Here is a 23,445-nt window from a genome sequence, read left to right as displayed (position 1 = left end):
ACTACCGTCTGATGTCTGTCTCTCTATGCAAATCTCAGGCAGTCCGTGCCTGCATGGTGAATGGAGTGGGGAGACTTTCCTCACCTACAACTGCTATTGCATAATCTCCTCCAATTCTCCCCTACAATGGCTTTGAATAAACTCACTTGTATCTACTGTATCCATAATCTTTATAGAAAGAGAAGCCTGTATGTGTCTTCCCAGTTTCACTCAACCAAGTAGCAAAATGATTTAGCTATTCAACACACTGAAGAAGATGACAACGAAATAGGAATTGTTTGAAGTTCTGCCACTTCTTGACCCACTGCTTTGGAAAATGGTGAGTCTGTCAGGTTAGACATTTGCTGCATTTTGACTTGGCTCCAAATAAACTGGAGAACTTGTGATAGCTAATACAACGTTGTTCACATGTGCTGCCTCAACATTACAGCTAACAATGGTAATTACAGGATAGTTTAAATTTAAATGTGGTACAGAAGCATGCACCTTCACAGGAAGGGAATCCTAACATATATTAGCCAGCTGGCCCAGATGTTTTCACTTTAACATTAAAGGCCTTATGTTATTTTTTTCCTAGCAAAAGAAACAGCAGGGACTTAAATGGGAAAAAGAGAAAAGCAACGAGATGACAGAGAGGAAATGACATACAACCACTCTTTTAAAAGCAGCATTATTCTTAAGTACTCAAACTCATCAGCAGGTAGGTCAAAAATTTTAGAATACACACATACTATAGCAAAATACACTGTTCTGCAAACTTCAAAGATTTTTTTTAAAAGCAGGATTACTCAGAGTTTAATTTATCCTTTTAAAATTTATAGTCAACCATGAAATTAAATTCTTTACATTATTCTCACAGCTGATTTCTAGTCAGATGTAGAAGGTGAAGAAATTCTGCAGATTTTCCCACTCCAAACACAGAAAACTTCAAACTTCCTTTTTTAAACAGAGGAAGAATCTCCCTTAGTTCCCATGAGTGATCTGATGTCATTGATTCCCTCTTTAGAGCTGCTCAGCTCTCTTGGAACAAATCTACCAAAAAAGTTTCCATCTCATGCAAACAGCGTGCGTGTACTGGGGAGGGACGGACCTGAATCAAGCTAAACAGCTTGTCCTAATGCAAGCATGACAACATTTTATTAATCAACATGATGCCTCCAAGCAAATCAGGTAGAGTTGTTTCAGCATGACAGTACGAAAAACATCAACTACAGCTGGTGACTCATTGATTTTGGATTGAAATCTGCCTATCAGCATGTTTTAAGGAACATTTGGAATTTCATTAAGTGCACAAAGCCCTGGCTGTTGGTTGTGTTGGGTTTTTTTGGGGGGGGGGGGAGGGAAATGGGGAGAAAGGGAAAGGATTTAAACTGATCTTAATGGTAAGAAATAAATACATGATAGCTTTGCATGTACTTGCAGAGACTGGTTCATATGCTCATGTTGCCTGAGCATATCAGCATGGCTGGACTCCAGCTTTACAGTCCTGCGATCATGGCATACAATCAGCGATAGAAGAGAGTTAGATTATTCCTGTTCAATAACTTGTAGTAATTCATGCTGCAAATCCCCATGCTGTTCTACTAAAAAGGCTAGGTATTGACGGATTCTATTCTACTGTGCTGAAATAGAATTTTCCAGAAGGACTCCATTTAAGATTTCCCACTTCTGCATAATTTCTCCTGCCACGTATTTTCCCATGTACATGCCATTCAATTATAGAGAAGAGAAAGAAAACTAAACCAGGCACCTCTGTAAGTCGCTTAGCAATGTGAAATATATACCAGAGGTATCAGATCACTAACCTATATAGGAACTACCCCACCAGTCCAATATCCAAGGATTCAAAGGCAGGTGCAAGAAGTCTCATAATAAACAATTATGAAATAACTTCCCTGCAATTTATCGCTTTTAGACTTCTTTTATCCTACCTAAATTTAAGGAAATGTTTGACATCAGTGAACTTTAAACTCAAAATGTTACCGGTTTTACCTCCCTCCACACCTGTATGATTTTGTTTTTATTTGAACTATAAAAGAGTTCATAAATAATGGAACTGTTTAATAAGTTATACTTCTCTATTTTCTCCTTCCAGATAGCCCAGCACTATTAATATTGTGCAGCCATAACACTAAGGGAATATTATGATCAGGATTGAAATAAAAGGGTCAGATCTCTTGAGACAGCAATTCAAATGACCTATGAAAAGCAGTCTGTTACCATGAGATAAATACAAACTTATAACACAAACAAATCATATTAGGACCTTGACAGTAACCAAGTTCAAGGTTTTCATCCCATGCGTGTGTGTCTTCTCAAGTTAGGCTGCAGGAAGTTCTAAGTTAACTATAAACAAAGGGGCCAAATTCTGTCCCATCTCACACATTGATTTCACTGTAGAAGTTGCTGCCAGGGTGCAAGCCAAGACAGAACCAAGTCAGGAGATTCTGTATGCCTGAGCTAAGCAATTTTCCTGTGTTTTAGCTGGATACAGTGCTTTCTTACAGTCCCAAGAGCGACACCCTGTCCTACTGGCTGCGGGGTGAATACCCTGAATACTGACCCAGGATGACTTCACAGGTAAGAAGTAGAAGACTGGGTGTCTGGCTGGTGAGTCTTGCCCACATGCTCAGGGTTTAGCTGATTGCCATATCTGGGTTCGGGAAGGAATTTTCCTCCAAGGCAGATTGGCAGAAGCCCTGGGGTTTTTTTGCCTTCCTCTGCAGCGTGGGGCACGGGTCACTTGCTGGAAGATTCTATGCACCTTGGAAGTCTTTAAACCATGATTTGAGGACTTCAATGGCCCAGACACAGGTTTGATACAGGAGTGGGTAGGTGAGATTCTGTGGCCTGCGTTGTGCAGGAGGTCAGACTAGATGATCATAATGGTCCCTTCTGACCTTAAAGTCTATGATTCTATGATTTCACAATGGGAGAAACAACGTGTTCTTATGATTCATGCTATGATGCACAGCATCCATTCACCCTTACCTCTTTCAGTTCCTGTGCGACAGAATTAAGGCGTTCATTTTCAGACTGGGTGTTGGCAAGGACATTCCTCAGCTGCTTTAGCTCAGTCTGCAGCTCCATTACTTTTTTCATGTAGTACTCTTCTTTGGTAGCAGACTCCTGAATCAAGGTCTCCTCCCTGCTTTCTCCATCGGCTGCTACCTTCTTGTGGTTGGTGTGAGCCTGCCCAAAAGCCTAGGATGGTCAGGAAAAAAATGATATCTTTGATTAATTAACACATCGACCTTTGCATAAAAATTACTCCCATTACAATAGTTCATAAACATTTCCACGTTTCAGAACTGCAAAATAAATAAATAAATAAATATTGTCTTGCACTTCAATCTCTCCATTCCAGGGCAGATCATTAATTGAGGCAACCCGGCTTAGCTGCATTGACTTCAAAGGAGCTACACTGATGTATACCAGCTGAGGCTCTGGCTGTATGCGGATAAGGACCTGACCCTGTAATTGGAAACCGTTTTGCCCAAGCAAGGCCCCTGAAAATAGCAGGACAGGGCCCCAGTGGTGTTCCCAGTGACTTATTCATGATGCATGAACAAATACACCTATAGAACCGTGGATACATTCACATACCTGAGGGACTATCTACTATATTTCACACTGCTTGAAATTCCAATGTTGATAGCTTACTCATCATTTCTGTGGCTGCCATTTTAGCATGTCTAAATAGCTATGTCAATAAATACATTTTGTACACACGGAAAAACAACCAGTTTAGGGGGTTCCATTAAAATCTGGACTGGATAACTGTTAAAATGGGCAATATCAAACAACGGCTCACTACAGTAATGAAGGCTCTCCTTTTGAATGCCATACATATTAGTAAAATGTACCGCCTTCATACAGCATGAGCACAGGTACTCAAAACAGGGAGGTAGTGGACAAGTTCTTAATTTGCTGTTGCCACAACAAGTGACTTTATTTCCTGGTTCAACTTCTAGCTCTGAAGAGAACATGGATCTTTAAAACAAACATTGCAGTTTATCCAGGTTTTATGCAGGGCTGCCCAGAGGATTCAAGGGGCCTGGGGCAAAGCAATTTCGGGGGCCCCTTCCATAAAAAAAAGTTGCAATACTATAGAATACTATATTCTCGTGGGGGCCTGGGGCAAATTGCCCCACTTGCCCCCCGGGCAGCCCTGGTTTTATGTCAAATTCTCTTGCCAACACTACCCATATTTGTGGTGTGGATCAGGATTCAGGGTCCCAATTCAGCAAAACACTTGATGAGATTATGCACATGCTTAAAATTAAGCACACGCTTATATCTCATTGACGAATAGCACTGAAGCATGTTTCCAAGCGCTTTGCTGAATCAAGACCTTAGTCTCCAACTGAACAAGATATCTCTGTGTGATGATCAGATACAGTACTTCTATCCCCCGTCCCTTGTCCCCTTCCTCCAAGGCATGGTATACAGTATAAGTGGTCAGGTCCAGCGCTGTGAAGACTGAATCATGGAAAACAGATTTTACGCCAGGGGTCAGCAACCTTTCAGAAGTGGTGTGCCGAGTCTTCATTTATTCACTCTTATTTAAGGTTTTGCATGCCGGTAATACATTTTAATGTTTTTAGAAGGTCTCTTTCTGTAAGTCTATAATATATAACTAAACTATTGTTGTATGTAAAGTAAATAAGGTTTTTAAAATGTTTAAGAAGCTTCATTTAAAATTAAATTAAAATGCAGAGCCCCCCCCCCCCCCCCCGCCCCCGGACCGGTGGCCAGGGCCTGGGCAGTGTGAGTGCCACTGAAAATCAGCTTGCGTGCTGCCTTTGGCACACGTGCCATAGGTTGCGTACCCCTGTTTTACGCTAACAGGCTGTTCTGTTTCCCAGTTTTCATTTGCAATGGGAAAAGTATCTCTCAGCAAAATTCTCCTTTGAGATGTAAGCACGTAGGTTTTATCGACTCAGTGAGCATCGGATGGCAGAACCTGTTTTTAGAGCCCAGTCAATTGCTTTCACTAAAACACATTATAAAGCAAAGGGTTTCTTAACAATTTAAGTAGGTATATACTGGTAACAATCTGCCTGACAGATGGACTGGAGTCAATGAGATTAATGAATGCTATCTTTAAACTACTGTACGTGTTTGTGCCCCAGTCCATTCCAAGATGAATTTGGGGCTTCCAGGTGCCAGCAGAGTTTTCAGGGTGCCAGTCTCCATAAGGCAGGTTTTTTACAGCTAATATTAATATTATGCTTTAAGCCAAATCAAGGACAAACTATCATCTCCTTTCCAAAGGAAACTCCTTGTCTAGTCAACTGTAAATTTTTTCCATTAACCATTTTTTCCTCTGCTCTTCGAATGTATCCTATCATCACAAAAGGAAATTTGCTTCCAATATATATAAGTAGGTTTCAGCATTTCATTCTTCTGCATATTAGATAGGAAGCATTTACTGATACAGTACTTATTGACTACACCAGGGCTGAAACAGATGATTGATAATGTCTGCCCTGTCCAGTATTAAAGGCACCCACTTACTGCTCTTATCAGAGTGAATTCGATTTCAGATAAGCAAATCAGAGAGCAGCTGACATATATCCACTGAGGAAATTCTGGCCAGATTCACTCAGCCAACCCGAGGGAAATTAAAAAGCGTCACATTTCAGACAGAAAGTAAAGCACCATCTGTGCAAGTCATTGTCAAATGAGTTTCAACTGTACAAAGCAGCTTAAAAGCCTAATACCTCAGATCTCCATAAGTGTCAGAGGGATGGCAAAAAAAAACATATACGCTGCTTCTCCTCAACACACTGACATTTTCCCCCCAAGAATTAAAATCAGTCTGTTATGGACCTGCATTTATTGTAAGTCTACAATATGGAGAAAGAGGCTCTGGCATCCACTAGTAAAATCCACCAGTAAAATCAACTGTTTTCAATATGGTAGGCTTTTCTTACCAGTAGGCTGCTAACACTAAGCAGGTTACAACAACTTAAACCCATTTCTGATCACCCATTAAAAAAAAAATCTAAGCAAAATTAAAACAAATTATTTAGTAAATTATCTACAGAGAAATTCTTGAGAGCAATGACTAGTTTACATTTAATCTTTTGGACACAGATGTCAAGTTTAGGATTTCTTGTAGGAGTTAATGACTCTCCCATGCAATGAAGTATTTCCATCATCACTTCACTGGTGCAAATACAACCTATGGCCAAGATCATAGGAACATAGCAATTGCCATACAACATCAGATCAGTGGTCCTTTTAGTCTAGTATTCTGTCTCCAACAGTTGCCAGTGCCAGATATTTCAGAAGAAGGTGCAAGAAACCTCCTAATCTCTACTAGTTGCGAGATTGGCTTAAACCCTGAAGCATGAGGCTTAATATCTCTTCCAAAATGTATATTGTCAATGATTATAACTCTGGATATTGTTGTTATCCACATAACATATTCTAACTCTTTTAGAATCTTGCTCTGTTTATGGTCTCCATGATAGCATTCTGTGGCAATGAGTTCCACGGTTTAATCACGTTGTGTGAAAATATCTTTCCATTTAATAAATGGAAATTTGCCATTTTTTAATTCTGTTGACTGTCCCCTTGTTCTTGTGTTATGAGAGAGAGAGAGAGAGAGAGAGAGAGAGAGAGAGAGAGAGAGAGAGAGAGAGCAGAAGTTCCTGATCTACCTTCTCGAAACCTTTGTTATTTTATATGCTTCTACCATTTTTACTCTTGTTCATCTCCTTTCCAAGGTAAACTATCCCATTCTTTTCAATCTCTCTTCGTATAAGAGTTTTCCCATTCCCCTGATTATTCTGAGTGCTTTCTCTGGGCCTTCCCTTAATTCTGCAGTATCATGCAATATGTTGTTATAAATTGTGACAAACAAACAAAAACTGCTCACATGGACTGACTGCAGAATTGTGACTGAAGTCAACAGTGACTAAGGTCCCAGTCCCACAATTTATCCTGTGCCAAGTCCCAGTGAAGACCCACATGCATCACATTGCAAGATAAAGGCCTAAAAGTCTTAACCGTCCTTGCCATCCAACGGCTGTAGGATGCCCTGTCTGAAGGAGGTTAGTGGTTTCTGTATAGTGAATAGATAATCCCATCACAAAGCCAACCATCACAACAAACACCCTTATTGGTGATTTGAGCAGGAATCAAAGGTTGTATGGGGAAGGAGACCTAACTACTTCCTAAACTTTAGGTCTTAAATTCTGGTCCATCCAGAATAAGGTTGAGGCAGGGCACTGTGGTAAATACATGCGGCTACTATCCAAGATACACTTATTGCATACACTTACTATATACCAGAAGCCTTTACTCACAAAGCTGTCAGCCTGGTACCTTTCTCCAATACTAAAAATGCCTAAAGAAAATGGGAGAACTCAATTTTTTTTTTAACCATGTCTCACTGCACCTCTCTTCTACTTAATAGTGGGGATCCCATATGTTCATGTTACAACTAACTATTTACATACTGTAATAGGCTATGTGGAATGGGAATTTTTATTTTAACCCAGATGTCCATAAAATGTAATTACCATCCATGGCTATGGTCCAGGTCTGTCTTAAAAATCATACGTTATGAGAAAAACAGGTTTTAGTAACATGCACGAAACCCATGAACATTAAAGCACCATTAAAACCAGTAGTGTTCACAGCCTCCTTTTAATTTCTTTGCTGTTTAGATGCAAGAATCACTGGGGGGATGGGGAGAATTCAGAGTTGATTAAGTAATGCTTCTCTTACTCCTCTACTGAATGCTTATTTTGCTTTCGCCTACTAAATTACCTGGTTATTGTGCTGTGATTTCCCTGAGGCTTTTAAGAAAAAAGTGGAGGTAAACATCTAAGTGCTAACTGCACAAAGAAATATCATGGGGCATGTTTACCAGGGCGGGCTTTATGACCCGCAGGGCCCGATTCGAATACCCGGCGGTGGTCCAGGGCTTCAGCGGCAGGGGGTCCGCTCCGGGTCTTCCGCGGCACCGAAGGACCCCTGCCCCCAAAATGTCGCCGAAGGCACCTGGAGCCGAAGGCACCTTGCCGGCGAAATGCCACCCAAGACCACCCGGAGCAGGGCCCGATTCCAGGGAATCAGCCTAAAGCCGGCCCTGATGTCTACGCTACAGCTTATGTCAGCATAAATGGGCTGAATAAAGCACCTCCTCCCACCCCCAAGCAACATAAGTTACATTGACTTAAGTGCCGGTGTGGACAGTGCTATGTCGGGGGGGAGCTACCGCCACTCACGGGGGTTGGAGTAGTTAAACCGACGGGAGAGCTCTCTCCCATTGGCTTAGAGTGGCTACAATAGCAGAGCTTGCAGCAGCAAGCTGCATCGGTGCAGCTGCGCCGCTGTAAAGTCTCTAGTGTGGCAGGAGCCTAGAAGAGGAAGGAGGCCAGTTATAAAGGGATCATTGTAGAAGAGTGTTTTTAAGTGTCACTAAAAAGCAACCCTGACTGAATAATTCAAAATCGAAGGTATGTGACTACTATGCGGCCATGCAATTAAAGAGGCTATCATAATGCATACACACAAGGGGGCTGAGTTAAGGTTGCCCAGCCAACTTTAATTCTGCCATTTCCTAACTTTTGAGTGCTTGAGTTTGCAACCTTAATAATGTTCTTTTCACTCAGTGTGTGTGTGTGTGTGTGTGTGTGTGTGTGTGTGTGTGTGTGTGTGTGTGTGTGTGTGTGTGTGTGTGTGTGTGTGTGAGAGAGAGAGAGAGAGAGAGAGAGAGAGAGAGAGAGAGAGAGATTAATTTATACACCGAGAGAGAGACATGCACACTTTTTCCTGCATGTTAGTATAGCAAGCTACCAAAATCCATACAGGTTTTGGTGGATGGTGACTCTAAATTCTGGGAGATAGCAACATTAAAAGGACCACCAGAGCTCTCTCTGGCCTGTCCTTCCCACTATACTCATCTTCTTTTCCAGGATGAAGTCAGCAGTAGGTGTCAAAAGTGTTCTTTACCTATATAGCCAGATGTAGGTGTTGCCAGCTACATAAGCAAAGCACTTCCATATATCAGTACAGTGCTACTATTTGTTGCCACCTGTATGCCTCTGAACCGTTCCTCATTATGGAAGGATGTTTTACTTAGACCCACATATACTTCTGTCCCAGACAAATCTATTTATTTCCTCCTAGCTTACATTACAAATAAGGAACATTTTACTCATGAAACTGAGGTTGTCATCATAATATCACATGAAACAAAACTCCTTCTGCACATATGATTGCAAACTTCCTGAATTATTACAGTTCTGAACCCTCTGGATTGCATCTTTAAATGACTATTTGAACTCCAGGAGGTTGAATGCTATGGACAATTGTCCTGCAGGCTCAAGGAGAAAAATCATGAACCAACTGCAGTCTGGGAAAGCAGCACACTACCAATCAGTAAGTGTGGTGGGTATTTAGTCCCACAAAGGTTTCTGAGTCTCCCACCATGACCACCATACATTAGCTGCACTTCAAGAATAAAACACTGAAGGCACACATAGAATTTTATATGAAGTGATTGAAAAAATAATAAATCAAATTACAGTGACCAATTTTACCATCCTCTCTCCTAATAGTTGAAAGCATAATACTAAAAATTAGCTAAACTCATTTTGAAAGATTAACCATAACCATTTTACTGCGCCCAATAATATGGAAGTTCAGAAGGGAAAAAGGACTTTGATATTTTAATTTGCTTAATAACGGCTGATGCTTGATCTCACTGCTGGTGGCAGCTATTTTGCTGAAATGAGCAACACAGGATTTACCGTAGCTCGTCTAGTCCGGTATCATTTGTGGCACTAATATTATGGGAGGCAGCCCAGAACAAGAGAGACAGTAAAAATGGCTTCTTGTTTTAACACTGAGCAATGGCCCGGGGGGGGGGGGGGGGAATTCTCCTCTACTACCCAGCCCCAGGCTTTGCGTAACCATTTCTTTACACGAGTACAAGGAATGTAAAATGCTACCAAAGTCAGAATTCTGCAGGCATGGCAGTGGTAGCATGTTACACCCATATTTTGTTGGTGAAAAATGACTACGCTAGATGCCAGGCAGTGGAGAAACAAGTGCCCAATGCTTTAAAAAATATTCAGTGTTGTTTTAAGTATGAGCAAAGTAGGCTTGAAAGCGACCCACACAGCCAGCCAGTATCACATGATGCCTCTTTTCGACAACATGATCATCAGCATCTATTGCTACAAACAAAAAATCTCTCATGCATATAGCTTCTCCTTTCCAACTTCCCCAACCCTTAAAAAAAAAAAAAGTGTTTTGTTCTGAGATGGGTCCAAGTCACAAAATTCAGATCCACACCTCCTACAAGTTTAGGGTGTTCAGAGCCTTTCCATGCTTTCATCTTAATAGTAATGGACCGTAAAGGTGAATTACTTTATCAGATTTGATAAACATCAATACAACACAAATCAATGGAATACTCTGGACACAGCAACTGGCAACAGCGCAAGAAAGAAAATCCTATCATCCACAGTCTAAACCTACATCATAATAAACAAACCTATATAGTGTCGTCTATCCAAGAATCTCAAGTACCTTAAAACCATTAGTGAGGTCAGTCTCACAACACCCAGTTGAGGTAGGTAAATAATACTGCTAGCCTTATTTTTCAGATAAGGAAGCAGAGGATGAGACTTCAGGCCGGTTACAGAAAGTCTGCAGCAGACAGGAACAGAGAATGACCTCTCCCCCTCTTTCTCTTTCCTAATGCCCTCTTTTCCCCACTTGAGAGAAGATGGATGGAGAGAAAGTCTGCGAAAGACAGAAGGAGTTCCCACAAGTGATGTTTTATGACCATTATCTCTCTTGCACATTTCATGGTTCATTCATGGTAGTAAGAACATCCTACCTTCTGAAATCTCAGATGGCTGGGCAGGGCTATGTGAAAGCAGAGCTATTCTTTAGGGAAGGACTTTCATGCGGGGGGAAGGGAAGGTGGAAATTAAAACTTTCAGACTTATTGCTTGAGCCTATTTATGGGCCTGAGCCAGAACATTCATGTCAGATGCACCAACATTCAAGTGTATTCAGAGATAGAGTTTTGATTTGAGCCCTGTCTCTAATTTACAATTCACATTTTCTTCCTATAGTTTTCCTTGCAATATTTGCTAATTAGAGATGTTTCTGTTTAAACTAAGGGCTCATTCATTCCCTTCCCAGACCATCTTTCCTTTCTGCTTATTCTGCAGTAAAGTCATAATGCTTAATTCACAACTGACAGTTCATTTGTGTGGCCACAGATTGATACATAATTAGTACCTTGCTGCAGTATCAAGCTGAAAAAGAGGAATGGTGATGCATCTGATGAAAGCCATGGACATTAGCAGAAGTTGGAGCAGACCAACCGTACAAGTACGATTCAATTCCCACTGTAGACAACACCAGTTTTTCCATGCACTTCAGTAAGAATTAGACCAAGCTTAAATAAATAAGCTCTTTTCCAAGTCTACATGTCTGAAACAATAGCAAACACAATATAGAAAGTGACTGACCAGTTGAAATAACATCTTCTATAAAATGGGCTCTCTTCTTTAATGTTTACTCAATGCTGCTCTTTCTACACCAAACAAAAATATATACATATATATTCCCACCTCCCACCCCTCCCCTCCCAATATATCCATCTGGTTGATCCAGCTTGAATTAGGGAGTTCTTGTTATAGGGCCAGATTGTGGTCCCATTGAAGTCAAGAGGAGTTTTGCCATGGATGGCAAAGGGAGCAGATGCAGGTTCAAAGCAAATACCTTTTATATTATCATCATTAAGTTAAGATGATTTGAGAAGGAGAGGAAGTAGATCATATAGTGTCTGAAGATTAGAAACTCTCAGTTAAACCAAATTTCACTTTGGCTAAATTACTTATATTGGTAGATTCAAAAAGCATTTACACACACACACACACACACACACACACCTCCACCACCACTATTATACTTTAAAATGCCCCAGAAACTTTACTGATGAAAACAAGGAGAGACATCTATTAGTTTAAACTTTAAAGATAAAATGCAATAATATTATCCAGATTTATGTCATCCCTGGGCTAATTCAAAGCTCCCCACAATTGATTAGAACCGGAAAAAGGAATTAGGACAGTAATGGGATGAAGTGGACCCATGCCAAGAATGACAGGTTATACAAATCGCACCCAATTTCCAAAATTCCAGCTCATACAAAGTGAAGTTTAATTGGTATTTTAAATCAACAAAGATCTAAAATCATCTGGGTTGTCATAACTATAAAGGGAAGGGTAACAACCCTCCTGTATACAATACTATAAAATCCCTCCTGGCCAGAGACACCAAAATCCTTTTACCTGTAAAGGGTTAAGAAGCTCAGGTAAGCTGGCTGACACCTGACCCAAAGGACCAATAAGGGGACAAAATATTTTGAAATGGGGGGGGGGCTTTTGTTTGTGCTCTTTGTTTTGGTGGGCATTCACTCTTGGGATTAAGAGGGACCAGACATCAATCCATGCTCTCCAAATCTTTCTGAACAAATCTCTCATATTTCAAACTTGTAAGTAACAGCCAGGCAACATGTATTAGTTTATCTTTGTTTTCTCAACTGGTGAATGTTCCCTTTGCTAGAGGGAAAATTTATCCCTGTTTTGCTGTAACTCTGAAACTAAGGCTAGAGGGGGTTCCCTCTGGGCTCTTTGAATCTGATTACCCTGTAAAGTTATTTTCCATCCTGATTTTACAGAGATGATTTTTAGATTTCCTTTTTTATAAAATCCTTCTTTTAAGAACCTGACTGATTGTCCAAAGGTATTTACAGGAAAGACTCAAACCTTAAGTCTCTTGGCAAAGGTGAAGGTTTTTTGTACCTGATGGCACAGTGTGACAGCAAGGTAACTCAATATTAAGGATGATTCTTATACACAAACATCATAGGAAACAACTATTCTACCTTTGAAGGTTAGTGTCAAAATTATCAACCTGGTTTTTTTTGGTTTGTTTTTTGGGGTTTTTTTTCAAAAAGCAGTTTCTGCATGTCTGTGACATATCCATTCAACGTAAGCACAAAACAACGTGAAGAGTCATTGAAAATCAAATCAATTTGTCAATTTCATGCGCTGAACCTCACATCTATTAAAACAGTCAGGGTGATAGGCCAGAACTGACCCTAAAATGCTCAAAACTCAAAGCAAAGCCCAAGGCTTTTCTGAGATTTGAAAAGATGTACAGTGGTTTTGATTGCTGTTTAAAAATCAAACCCAACACTCTGTGCTATCATTTTACTGTGTCTACATGACCAGAAGCAGAAGTACTGAAACATCTGGAGAAAAGCCTCAGGTCCTCAGTTCTCCAATGAATAATCCACCATGATTCTGGAAAGGCTATTATCAGCGCAACACAGCAAAACTATTCCAATGCACTAAAAAAGGAGGAGACAAATACCTTTGAAATGACTTACCAAGGCAGAAACTGGTCACTATAATACAGTAAACTTTGATTACTGCAGATTACCAGTTTGGAAAACACAAGAACCATCTGGGTTTGCCTTACGGCCCTTTGTCTCACCTAAATTGTTCATTCAACAATCTAAGGGATGGCACAAGGAACAGCTAATACACAAGACGATGTGGGGAGCACTAAAGAACTTTTGGGAATTAAAAGTTGCTCTTTTTTCACTAAAAAAAACCCAAACAGGCAGGAACATTTGTGATTTCATCAGAAATATTACTGGGAATTCTTTTTTTAAAGGCTTTCTTCCATCTCAGCAAAGTACACACATTTTCTATGTGCAAACAGTAACAATGGCTGCCTCTTGGGTATGTCCTCACTGCAGAGTTAGCCTGGTTTCTTACATGGGTGTTGCCCCCAACCTGTCTCCCACTTACACACAAACCCTCTCACCCAAATTCTGTGGTGCTTTCAAACCAAGCTAACTGGCATGGTTGGGGTTTGGGATTAGAGCCTGAGTTTCACTTTCACTTGGGCTGGTAACAAACCCATTTTGAAGTGAGGACACAGGCTAAATCGTTTGAATGCCGACAGTCCTCCATCGCCTTCTCCAATTCCTCCCATGTGCCTAGGAGGACAGACCAGTTCTCCCACAATTCACTGGTAAAGAATCATCGAGCAAGCAGAAAGAACCATGGGACGTGACCCCAGAAATCCTAGCAACACACAGATAAGTGCAGCACCAGAGAGAACACAGTAACTTTGCAGTGGGGTTGCTCACGGCCAAGCTAGGCTAACCTGGGTGCCAATCAGGGCCGGCTCCAGAGCCCAGCGGGGCAAGCACCCGCCTGGGGCGGCCCTTTCCCGGGGGGGCGGCAGGCTGGGCCGGCGGACCTGCCGCAGTCATGCCTGCGGGAGGTCCACTGGAGCCCCGGGATGACCGGACCTGCCGCAGGCAAGACTGCGGAGGGGACGCTCGGCCGGCGGCTCCAGTGGACCTCCCGCAGGCATGACTGCGGACGGTTCGCTGGTCCCGCGGCTCGGCTGGACCTCCCGCAGGCATGACTGCGGCAGCTCAACCGGAGCCGCCGGACCAGCGAACCGCCCGCAGCCGCGGGAGGTCCAGCCAAGCCGCGCGACCAGCGGACCCTCCGCAGTCATGCCCGCGGGAGGTCCGCTGCTCCCGCGGCTCGGGGGCGCCTCCCGGGCATGACTGCTTGGGGCGGCCAAATTTGTAGAGCCGCCCCTGGTGCCAATAACCCAAGCTAGCTCTGTGGTGAAGACATCCCCTTAGCTTAGGGGATGGGAAGCAAAAGACAAGCCACTGCGCTTGTTAAAACTAGGCACACTGAATGGAAGAAAAGTATCACAGAAAGTTGAAGATGTTACAAGAGGTTAATCGGCAACAGACATATACACAGAAGAAATTACGGGAGTTCCCTGCACAATGAACATACCAGTTAGAAAAGAAAAACCAAACCATCTTTATTAAAATGTTTTAATGGAAATGACTAGGAAATCCACTTGCCTACAGCTACACTCATTGGTAAATTGAAGTGTGTCACCGTAAAGGATCGAAGGAAAAGGGGAGGAAAGCAAACTGCTTATGAAAAATGTATGCTATAGGAGGATTAAAAGAAAGGTAAAGAAATAAACAGAATGACATCTTGAAGATTAAGAGGCATCAGGTGCCAAAGTACAAAGCAACCTCAAGACAGTATGTATCAACGTTCCAACAAACACCGCTAGGCACCTTCAGATAAAAGGGGAAGCTGACGTTCTTTATCACACCAAAGAACCTCAAAAATATGAGCACAACTGAAAAATAAAAAAAGGTGAAGCAGCCTAATAGGGGCATTCCGTGTAATAGGGGCATTGCTAGGCTCTGCATGTGATTATTTGAAATTTCTCAGCCTGAAAACATCAAAGTGGCAAAGAATGTTTTTATGTCCTATAATTTGTCTTTGGTCCGTATATACTGAGCCTTTTACATTTTAGATTACGAGCTTAGAAGCAGCCTTTTCTAATTAAAAAAAAGCTTTTAAAAAGTCAAACATGAAGAATAACGTTAAGGGCCGTATTTTCTAAAGCATGAGCACACACAAAAAATGTACATGTAATTGCACGCCTAGTTTATAGATTTATATAGCTAGGTTTGCACATAAGATAGCATGATCATGCATACAGATATATGCATATAATAAAGGACAGCTGGGCATCTGGTCATTTGTGCGTGCAAATATCCAGTGTATAACAACTAAAGTAACTGCCTACCCAAATTAGACAGGTAGTTTTATGCATTTTTTTTTTTTAAAAACACACAAAGATCCTGAACCTCTGTAGTTGTCTGCTATCTCAGTCATGACTGAATTACTACATAGCTAGCTCATCACCAAACAGGAAAAAAAAAGGTAAAATCTGTTAATGATTTAGGCCTTGACCCTGCAATTGCACAACTATGTTCTTACATTTATCGATACGGAAGTAAAGTTATGCAAATTTGGGTGCATGGTTCTTAGCCTGTGAAGAACTCATAATAGTATGGCGGAAACAAGCAATGTTAATGTGTAGTTTTAATAATTTTAAAAGTAATCCCATCAAAACATATTCTTGGCCTTCAGTCACTTTCAAGTTGTGCTTGCCTCCTATTAGCTTATTCAAATAAGATCTCTAACAGGGAAATTAGAACCTAATTAAGAAGGTATTATGCACCTTAGTGTGATCTTGTGCACTAAAGAACATGTTTCTTGACAGGTGACTAGTGCATAGGTGGAGCTTGTAAGATGCAAATACTTTTTGCTCTCTTCATGTCTCCGATATTAGGGGTGGTCACTGCATGTCTTCTCTTCCTCTCTGCCCCCAAAACACCAGTTACTTATTCAGGATGTTTTGATTTAATTTTTTATGAGGATCTCCAGAATTTTTCCTACCACAGTTTAACATCCAGGAAAGGCAGACAATGAGGGAGGGGCGTTGGAGGAGGGGAGAAGCACAAAAGAAAGATGCTTTGAAGGAGAAGGACAGAAGCAAACCTTTGAATTAAACTTTTCTCTTTGTCGCCTTATGCCATCAAATTTTCTGCTTTACTCTCTTTTTAATCTGTGCGTTAGTTTTTCCTCTTTAAATGAAAACAGCTGGGGATTTTTAAATTCAGGGGAAGTACAAACACTCTGCTCCAGAAGGCAGAAGCACCCAGAGCTCAGTTCCTCCTTTCTTTTACCACTTGGTGTGCAGCTTTATAAACCAACAATAGGACTCTTCAGTGGTAAACTACAAAGTCAGAGCAGAGCAGTTACGCATTATCTGTATCAGGGCAGGGTCTACAAAGGTGCTAGGTGCTGTACTCAGACGTACACAGCTCCAGAGAGAATAGAATTGTTGCTGAGGAAAACAGAGTATTCCTCTTGCAATGCTGTGTACATACATGCCATTTTTAGAAAACAGTGAAACAAAATGTTCACACACTTGTTCCTCTTGTCACTCCACAGAGCTAAATTTAGCTGTTGATTTAAGCACCAAGACCACATCAAGGATCCCAGAGCAGCTCAGTGCTGAATGTATCAATTGAAATCAGTGCAAAAAAAGCATCAGGATGAAGGCATGAAACAAAAACGGGGCAATACTGAAACTTAGCGATTTTCTTGAATCGGGTATTTGAACAGTGAGCAGAGACGGGAGTTACTGAGCTGAAAGACACCACATCAGATGTTCCTTAGATCAGTGATTCTCAAAATTGGTCCACCACTTCTTCAGGGAAAGCCCCTGGCGGGCTGGGCCAGTTTGTTTACCTGCTACGTCCACAGGTTTGGCTGATTGCAGCTCCCACTGGCCGCGGTTCACCACTCCAGGCCAATGGGGGCTGCGAGGGGTGAGGGTGGGGGCTGCCAGCACGTCCCTTGGCCTGCACCAGTTTCCCTGAACAAGCGGCAGACCAGCTTTGAGAACCACTGCCTTAGATTCCCAACATGAAGATCTGCAGAGACCAAGTTCAAGTTTCTGAGCCAGAGGCAGATTAAGGTTGCCTGGGGCCCTGGGCCAGAGCAAGTGGGGACCACGCCCCACCCGTTCCGCCTGCTGTCCCACCCCGTTCTGCCCCTTCTGCCTGTGGGCCCATCCCCACCCCCACCCCACCCCTTTCTACCCCTTCCCCAGGGCCCTTCTCTGTTCCATCCAGGCTTCGTCCCCCACTGCAGCCCTGCAACCTGTTTGCTCCTTTCTGCCCCCTTCCCTGCTCCAGACTGGATAAACTTTATCCCGCATCATGGCCCCGGGCCGCAGCGGGGAGTGAGAGCTCCTCCAGTCCCAGAACTGCAGCAGGGATCCAGGTGCTGGGGCATTATTCATTTATTTTAAGTTAGGAAGAAACAGTCCCCAACCCAAAGAGTTTACAATAGGTTTGTACAGCTTTCAACACTATAGGATCCTGATCCTTATAGGGGTCTTCACACTAATTCAATTGAAGTATAAGGGCTTTCTACATGGGGAGTTATTCTAAAATAGTTAGTCCTGATTAATTCCCTGTGTGAATGCTCTTATTCTGGAATAAGAGTGCCTTATTCCGTATTAGCATAATCCATTTTGGAAGTGGATTAAACAAATTCAGAATAAGGCACTCTTATTCTGGCAAGAGATATTCACACGTGGAATTAATCAGGAATAGATAATCATTTTAAATTCATAGCCTACCTTATTCCAGATTAATTTTCAAGGCCTGATAAAATTGTGTATTAAAAACACCTACATATATACCACCCCCAAACACACAAAATTATTGCACCCACCACTAAGACACAGCCACCTCTGTGGTGACACAACAGGACAGGACAGGAATGTGGAATAGTACTGTATCAAATAGAAACTGTGGGAGAGGGGTGGGGGGAAATTAAGTAGACAGCAGGGTTCATATGATTATGCGAAGTGGAATTTGGCCAAGATACCATGGCTACCTCACTATCTCTAATAGCTCTTATAAAATCTTTAAGAAGAACAAGTGAATACGGCTTAGGTTTTATCTCACATCTAAAGCACAAGGTCCTATTATACAAAGACCACATCTACGGGGCAAAAAGGTCCGGTTGTTCCCAAATCAGTTATTTGAATTCTACTGAAAGGTCCTCGTGCTGCTATCGTAGACATTTTAAAATCTTTCAGATCTTTTGGAGTTTCATGTCGTAACACAGGTGGGAGTTTAGACCTTTGTGTAAGCAACCGCACCTTTTAATCCTAAACTGGAGGACACTTTATCTCAACAATACTGCAGTGTAGTTATGACAATTGATACTTGCTGAGGGTCTAAGCCCAGTGAATGCTCTTCACAGATGGATAGCGTCCTGGTAGCAACATACCTGACTTTTTCAAGCAGCCATACAAATTATATATATCGCACATACCTTCCAGGTACCACAAATTCAGCCTGCCTCTGAGATGTCAAAATTCTGCCCAAAAGCTAGAACTGCATTTTTTCAATTATGGGCTATTCATAATGCAAAGATTTACTTCTTTGCTTTCTCGCTCACAGTACGGGACCACGTTCACAGATCCACAACTGCTCTTTAGCCTATATCATTTATCTATGGTCTCTATTCCAGATTGGTTTCCTACGTCAAGAAATCAGATTGCTTTCTACCCTCACTGTATTTGCTTTGTCAGCTAAGCATTTATGGCCGTAACATGCTCTTTACATATCACAGATTTCCAAGCAATCCAAATACTATGCTATTTGGCTGTGGTTACATGACCTAAAATCAATATGTACAGAATCACATGTACCCTACAGACATTTCCAGGTATTAATACCAAAACTCTTAGGGGCATTGTCTCTGTTTATTCCATGAGCATAGCTTCCATTACCAACAAAGGGAGAACGGATTTTTATAATGTCAACTGAAGCACAGTCTTGAATCTTAAAGTCTTGCCAGTTACAACTGCCTGAAACTGGGGTCATGGAAAACATAGAAGAGCTGTCACTGAAAAATTAAACGCAATTCCAGTTGCAAGTTAATGCTTAACTACAACTCCTTACGATGAGGAAGACCATGATGCAAGCAGGTTTAATAGCATATTTGTATGCAAGAAATAAGCCTGCAAAATGTAATTTGGGATGTTAGATTGTGCACGTTTCTGGAGAGTCTTTAAGACTTATCTTCTTTGAATAGTAATTGATCAAAAGAAATATCTTTTCACACAATGTGCAGTTCAATTGTGGAACTTATTGCCAGGGGAGATCACGGAGGCCAAAAATTTAGCAAGATCCAAAAAAGGATTCGACATTTTAATGGTAACACTTAATATTGACTATCAGGAGGAGACCTTATGTTGGGGGCAGATTATCCCACATCTGCCTAATACAAGGATTCACTTGTGGGCCACTGTTAGAGACATGATACAAGTCTAAATGGACCACGTGTCTGATCTGGTATGGCAATTCCTTTGCTCCCAATTGGATTAGATGCAGGAGACAATAATTCTGTGTTATGAGTATCAGCACCCCTCCCCACAATCAAATTTACAGGACGTTACAGTGGTAGGAGCTTCTGACAGGATACAATGCACCAGTATAATACGCCTGCTTCTCGCACAGGAATTACAAAGATCCCATGCCACGTCACAGTGGCAACCACAGAGGTCTGGAACATACTGTTGTAATTCCCAATACAGCTGGCGTTTCAGTACGTCATGAAACACTTCTCCTCTATACACCATTAGAATCTTCAAGAACAGGAGCTGATCGTTTATCGTAGGGGTAGGCAACCTATGGCACATGTGCCGAAGGCGGCACGCAAGCTGATTTTCAGCGGCACTCACACTGCCCAGGTCCTGCCCACTGGTCCGGGGGGCTCTGCATTTTAATTTAATTTTAAATGAAGCTTCTTAAACATTTTAAAAACCTTATTTACTTGACATACAACAATAGTTTAGACGTATAGAAAGAGACCGCCTAAAAATGTTAAAATATATTACTGGCACGCGAAACCTTAAATTAGAGTCCCCAACCTTTTTGTCTGGCGGGTGCCAGATGAAGGACCACTGCGGCAGTGGAGCACCCGCCGAAATGCCACCAAATTTCGGCAGCATTTCAGCAGCGACGCCTCTCGATGTCGCCGCTTGCCCGGCAAGCGGCATCATCAAGAGGCGTCGCCGACGAAATTTGGGAGCGACACCTCTCGATGACATCACTTGTCAAGGGAAAGTGGCGTCATCGAGAGGCGTCCCCGCCGAAATGCCGCCGAATTTCAGTGGCATTTCAGTGGGTGTTCTTCCGGGGTCCAGGACACGGGCACATTAAGATGCCCCCGCGGGCACCGCATTGGGGACCACTGGAATGAATGAAGACTCGGCACACCACTTCTGAAAGGTTGCCGACCCCTGGTTTATCGTTTGAGGGACCAGCTTCTGGTAAGGTCCAGAGCAGAAGTGCAAAGTAAAAAACAGCCAGAGAAGAGGAGTATGTGGCAGATGTTTCCTACCACAACCTGCTGAGGCTTCACTGCAGTCCCATAATGACAGGAGCCACAGAGGGGTTTGCTTGTAAACCACCTACTCAGTAACGGTGCCTGTTCGCTCTCACACACATGCAGCTTTAAGCAGGAATAGCCTGTGCAGGGCAACTTTTCCTTGACAGAATATGGATGCAAACGAAGGTTTTTCTTTGAAATCCAAGTGTAAACCTGCCTGCGCTTTGAGCATGAATGTGGCTTCTAATTTTGTTTGGGAAACCATTCTTCACTGCTAACCCAGAAGTGGATGTAAAAGTGAGGCAGCATTTTGCTTGGAAGCAGGGTTTGAGTGATGCAGCGCTCCCCCCGCAATGACAAGAAAATTTCCAGTTTAAACTGCACTATTTTGCTCACAGCAACTTTGCTGCACTTCAGTTCTCAGTATATCTCATCAACACTATACTTATCAAGATGTGCTAATATGCTTCAGAAGATTAATTAGCACTAAAAGCCACAAGGATTTTTGTTCACGCTTTCACATTTCAGCCTCTGAACTTAATTACAAAATTTTATCACAATATCCACTCCTAATTTTTTCTGGTCATGAAATTCAAAATAAAATAAGAGGGTTGTTTTCCAGGGTTTCCCTGAGTGCTGCACGTTTTTCTACACCAACATATTCATTATGCCTATAATGAACTGAGTAGCGAAACAAAAGTAAGAGAAACACTTCTCCAGGGAGTCAAGTCACTTGCCAGAGTGGAGCATTAACAACAACAAACTTTGCATTCCTCTTGCATCGCATTTGTCTGTATTTTTTTCCCCTGAGCCTTCATGTAAAATGTGTATGTCCCTGTTTCTCAGTTAACAGCACTTTGAGTAGACTTCCCAATAAAGTCCTTAAAATGATACATTAAACATGTGTCGGAACATAAGTCCCTCATAGAAACCTGATCCTTATGTGATCCTGCCGGATTTCTTCTACATATTTTTAGAAACTTTTAAACTAAGGCCTGTCTACACTAGCAAATATCACCACCGTTGTTCACCTCAATACAGTTGTTTCTGGTAACAACCAAAAAAAGAGGTAGTATAAACAGGGCACAGAATATTTTTTGTCACTGTGTCACTAGAATGATGGCTGCGTACTTTACAAGGAAAATTAATCTAAGAGAGGCAAAGGCAAAGTTTTTGAAGCACAAAATATTAACTTTAAAATTACTGGGCTATAACAAAATCTGTGAGTGGTCCCCCGTGTTCACTGACATGGCTAGTTGTCAGGTAGGTATCTACTCACTCTCCTGTCTCAGGGTGTGGATGCAGAGCCCCTTCCAATGCCAAAAGAAGAATTAGGGTGTACAGCCTCTCCTACCTGCAACTACAAGATCCCCTATGATTTGTGCAGATTACTGGGGAGCCGATAGAGGCATGAGCCAAAGGAGCTGGGTGCTCAGCTCTGGAATTCATTTCCCTCCTTTGATCCAGTACAGCCAGAATTTGATGGCAGACTCGAGGCATTTTACAAGACTTACTAGGTTTCCAGTCCAGTAGGATTGTAGGCAATTGCCTTATAAGATCATAAATAATCTTATTCTGCTAAGGCGATCACAGAGGGACATTCAGCACAGAGACCATTTAGAATGACTTACTGTATTTTTCCGTGTATAAGACTATACTTTTTCCTAAAATAGTTAGACTAAAAATTGAGGGTCGTCTTATACACGGAAGTAAGCCCAGGAGACCTGCGGGGATGCGAAACTGCCCATACCCAGTGATGAGCTGCCAAAATCCCAACCCCTATCCACCCCCCCACCCCCGAACTCCCCTGCCCTCTCTTCAACACCCCCTCCCTGCCCCCTTACCGCACTGCCTGGACGTGGCTGGCAGCGCGACAGTCCAGCCGCGTCTGGAGCTGGGAGCCCGGGACACGGGTCTGGGGCAGGAGCCGGAGGATGTGGCGGGAGCCGGGCGGCCGGAGCTGGGGAGGGCCGCGGCCAGAGCCACGCAGCCGGAACTGGAGCCGGGCAGCCGGGGCTGCCGCCGCGCCCGGACCGCGCTACCAGAGCCCGGCCGCGTGGCAAAAGAGCAGGAGCCGGGCGGCTGGAGCCACGGGGCCAGGCAGTGTCCAGAGCCGGGCATCCGGGTAGGTGGGGTCGCGGCCGCCGCAGTGCCCGGACCCGCACTACCAGAGCCGGGGACGCGGGGCCGGGGCAGGAGTCGGGCGGCCGGGGACGCGGGGCCGGGGCAGGAGTCGGGCGGCCAGGGCAGCGGGGCCGGGGCTGGAGCCGGGGCAGCGGGGCCGGGGCTGGAGCCGGGGCAGCGGGGCCGGGCGGCCGGGGCAGCGGGGCCGGGGCTGGAGCCGGGCAGCCGGGGACGCGGGGCCGGGGACGCGGGGCCGGGGACGCGGGCGGCGTCCGGGGCAGGAGTCGGGCGGCCGGGGACGCGGGGCCGGACCTGGGCGGCTGGGGAGGGACGCGGCAGGAGCCGGGCAGGGCCGGGGCCGGAGACCAGCCCGGGCGCCTGGCCCTCCTCGTTCCCTCTACCCCTACCTCGGCGTCCTCTTCCTGGGCCTGAGCGG

The 23,445-nt window shown here is 43.3% G+C and overlaps 1 protein-coding gene across 3 annotated transcripts in view; it reads right to left on the bottom strand.

Annotated features, from left to right (window-relative positions):
• BICD2 (BICD cargo adaptor 2) overlaps window positions 1–23,445 on the bottom strand; it is a 156,263-nt gene that overhangs the window by 62,121 nt on the left and 70,697 nt on the right. For all 3 annotated transcript variants that reach the window (XM_045024755.1, XM_045024756.1, XM_045024757.1), the window contains exon 2: window positions 2,992–3,204. In XM_045024755.1, coding sequence (XP_044880690.1) covers window positions 2,992–3,204 — 213 coding nt within the window. The remainder of the gene's footprint in view (window positions 1–2,991; window positions 3,205–23,445) is intronic.

Source organism: Mauremys mutica, chromosome 7 (genome assembly GCF_020497125.1).
Source record: "Mauremys mutica isolate MM-2020 ecotype Southern chromosome 7, ASM2049712v1, whole genome shotgun sequence".
NCBI lineage: Eukaryota > Metazoa > Chordata > Testudines > Geoemydidae > Mauremys > Mauremys mutica.
This window is presented reverse-complemented; position numbering and strand designations above follow the sequence as displayed.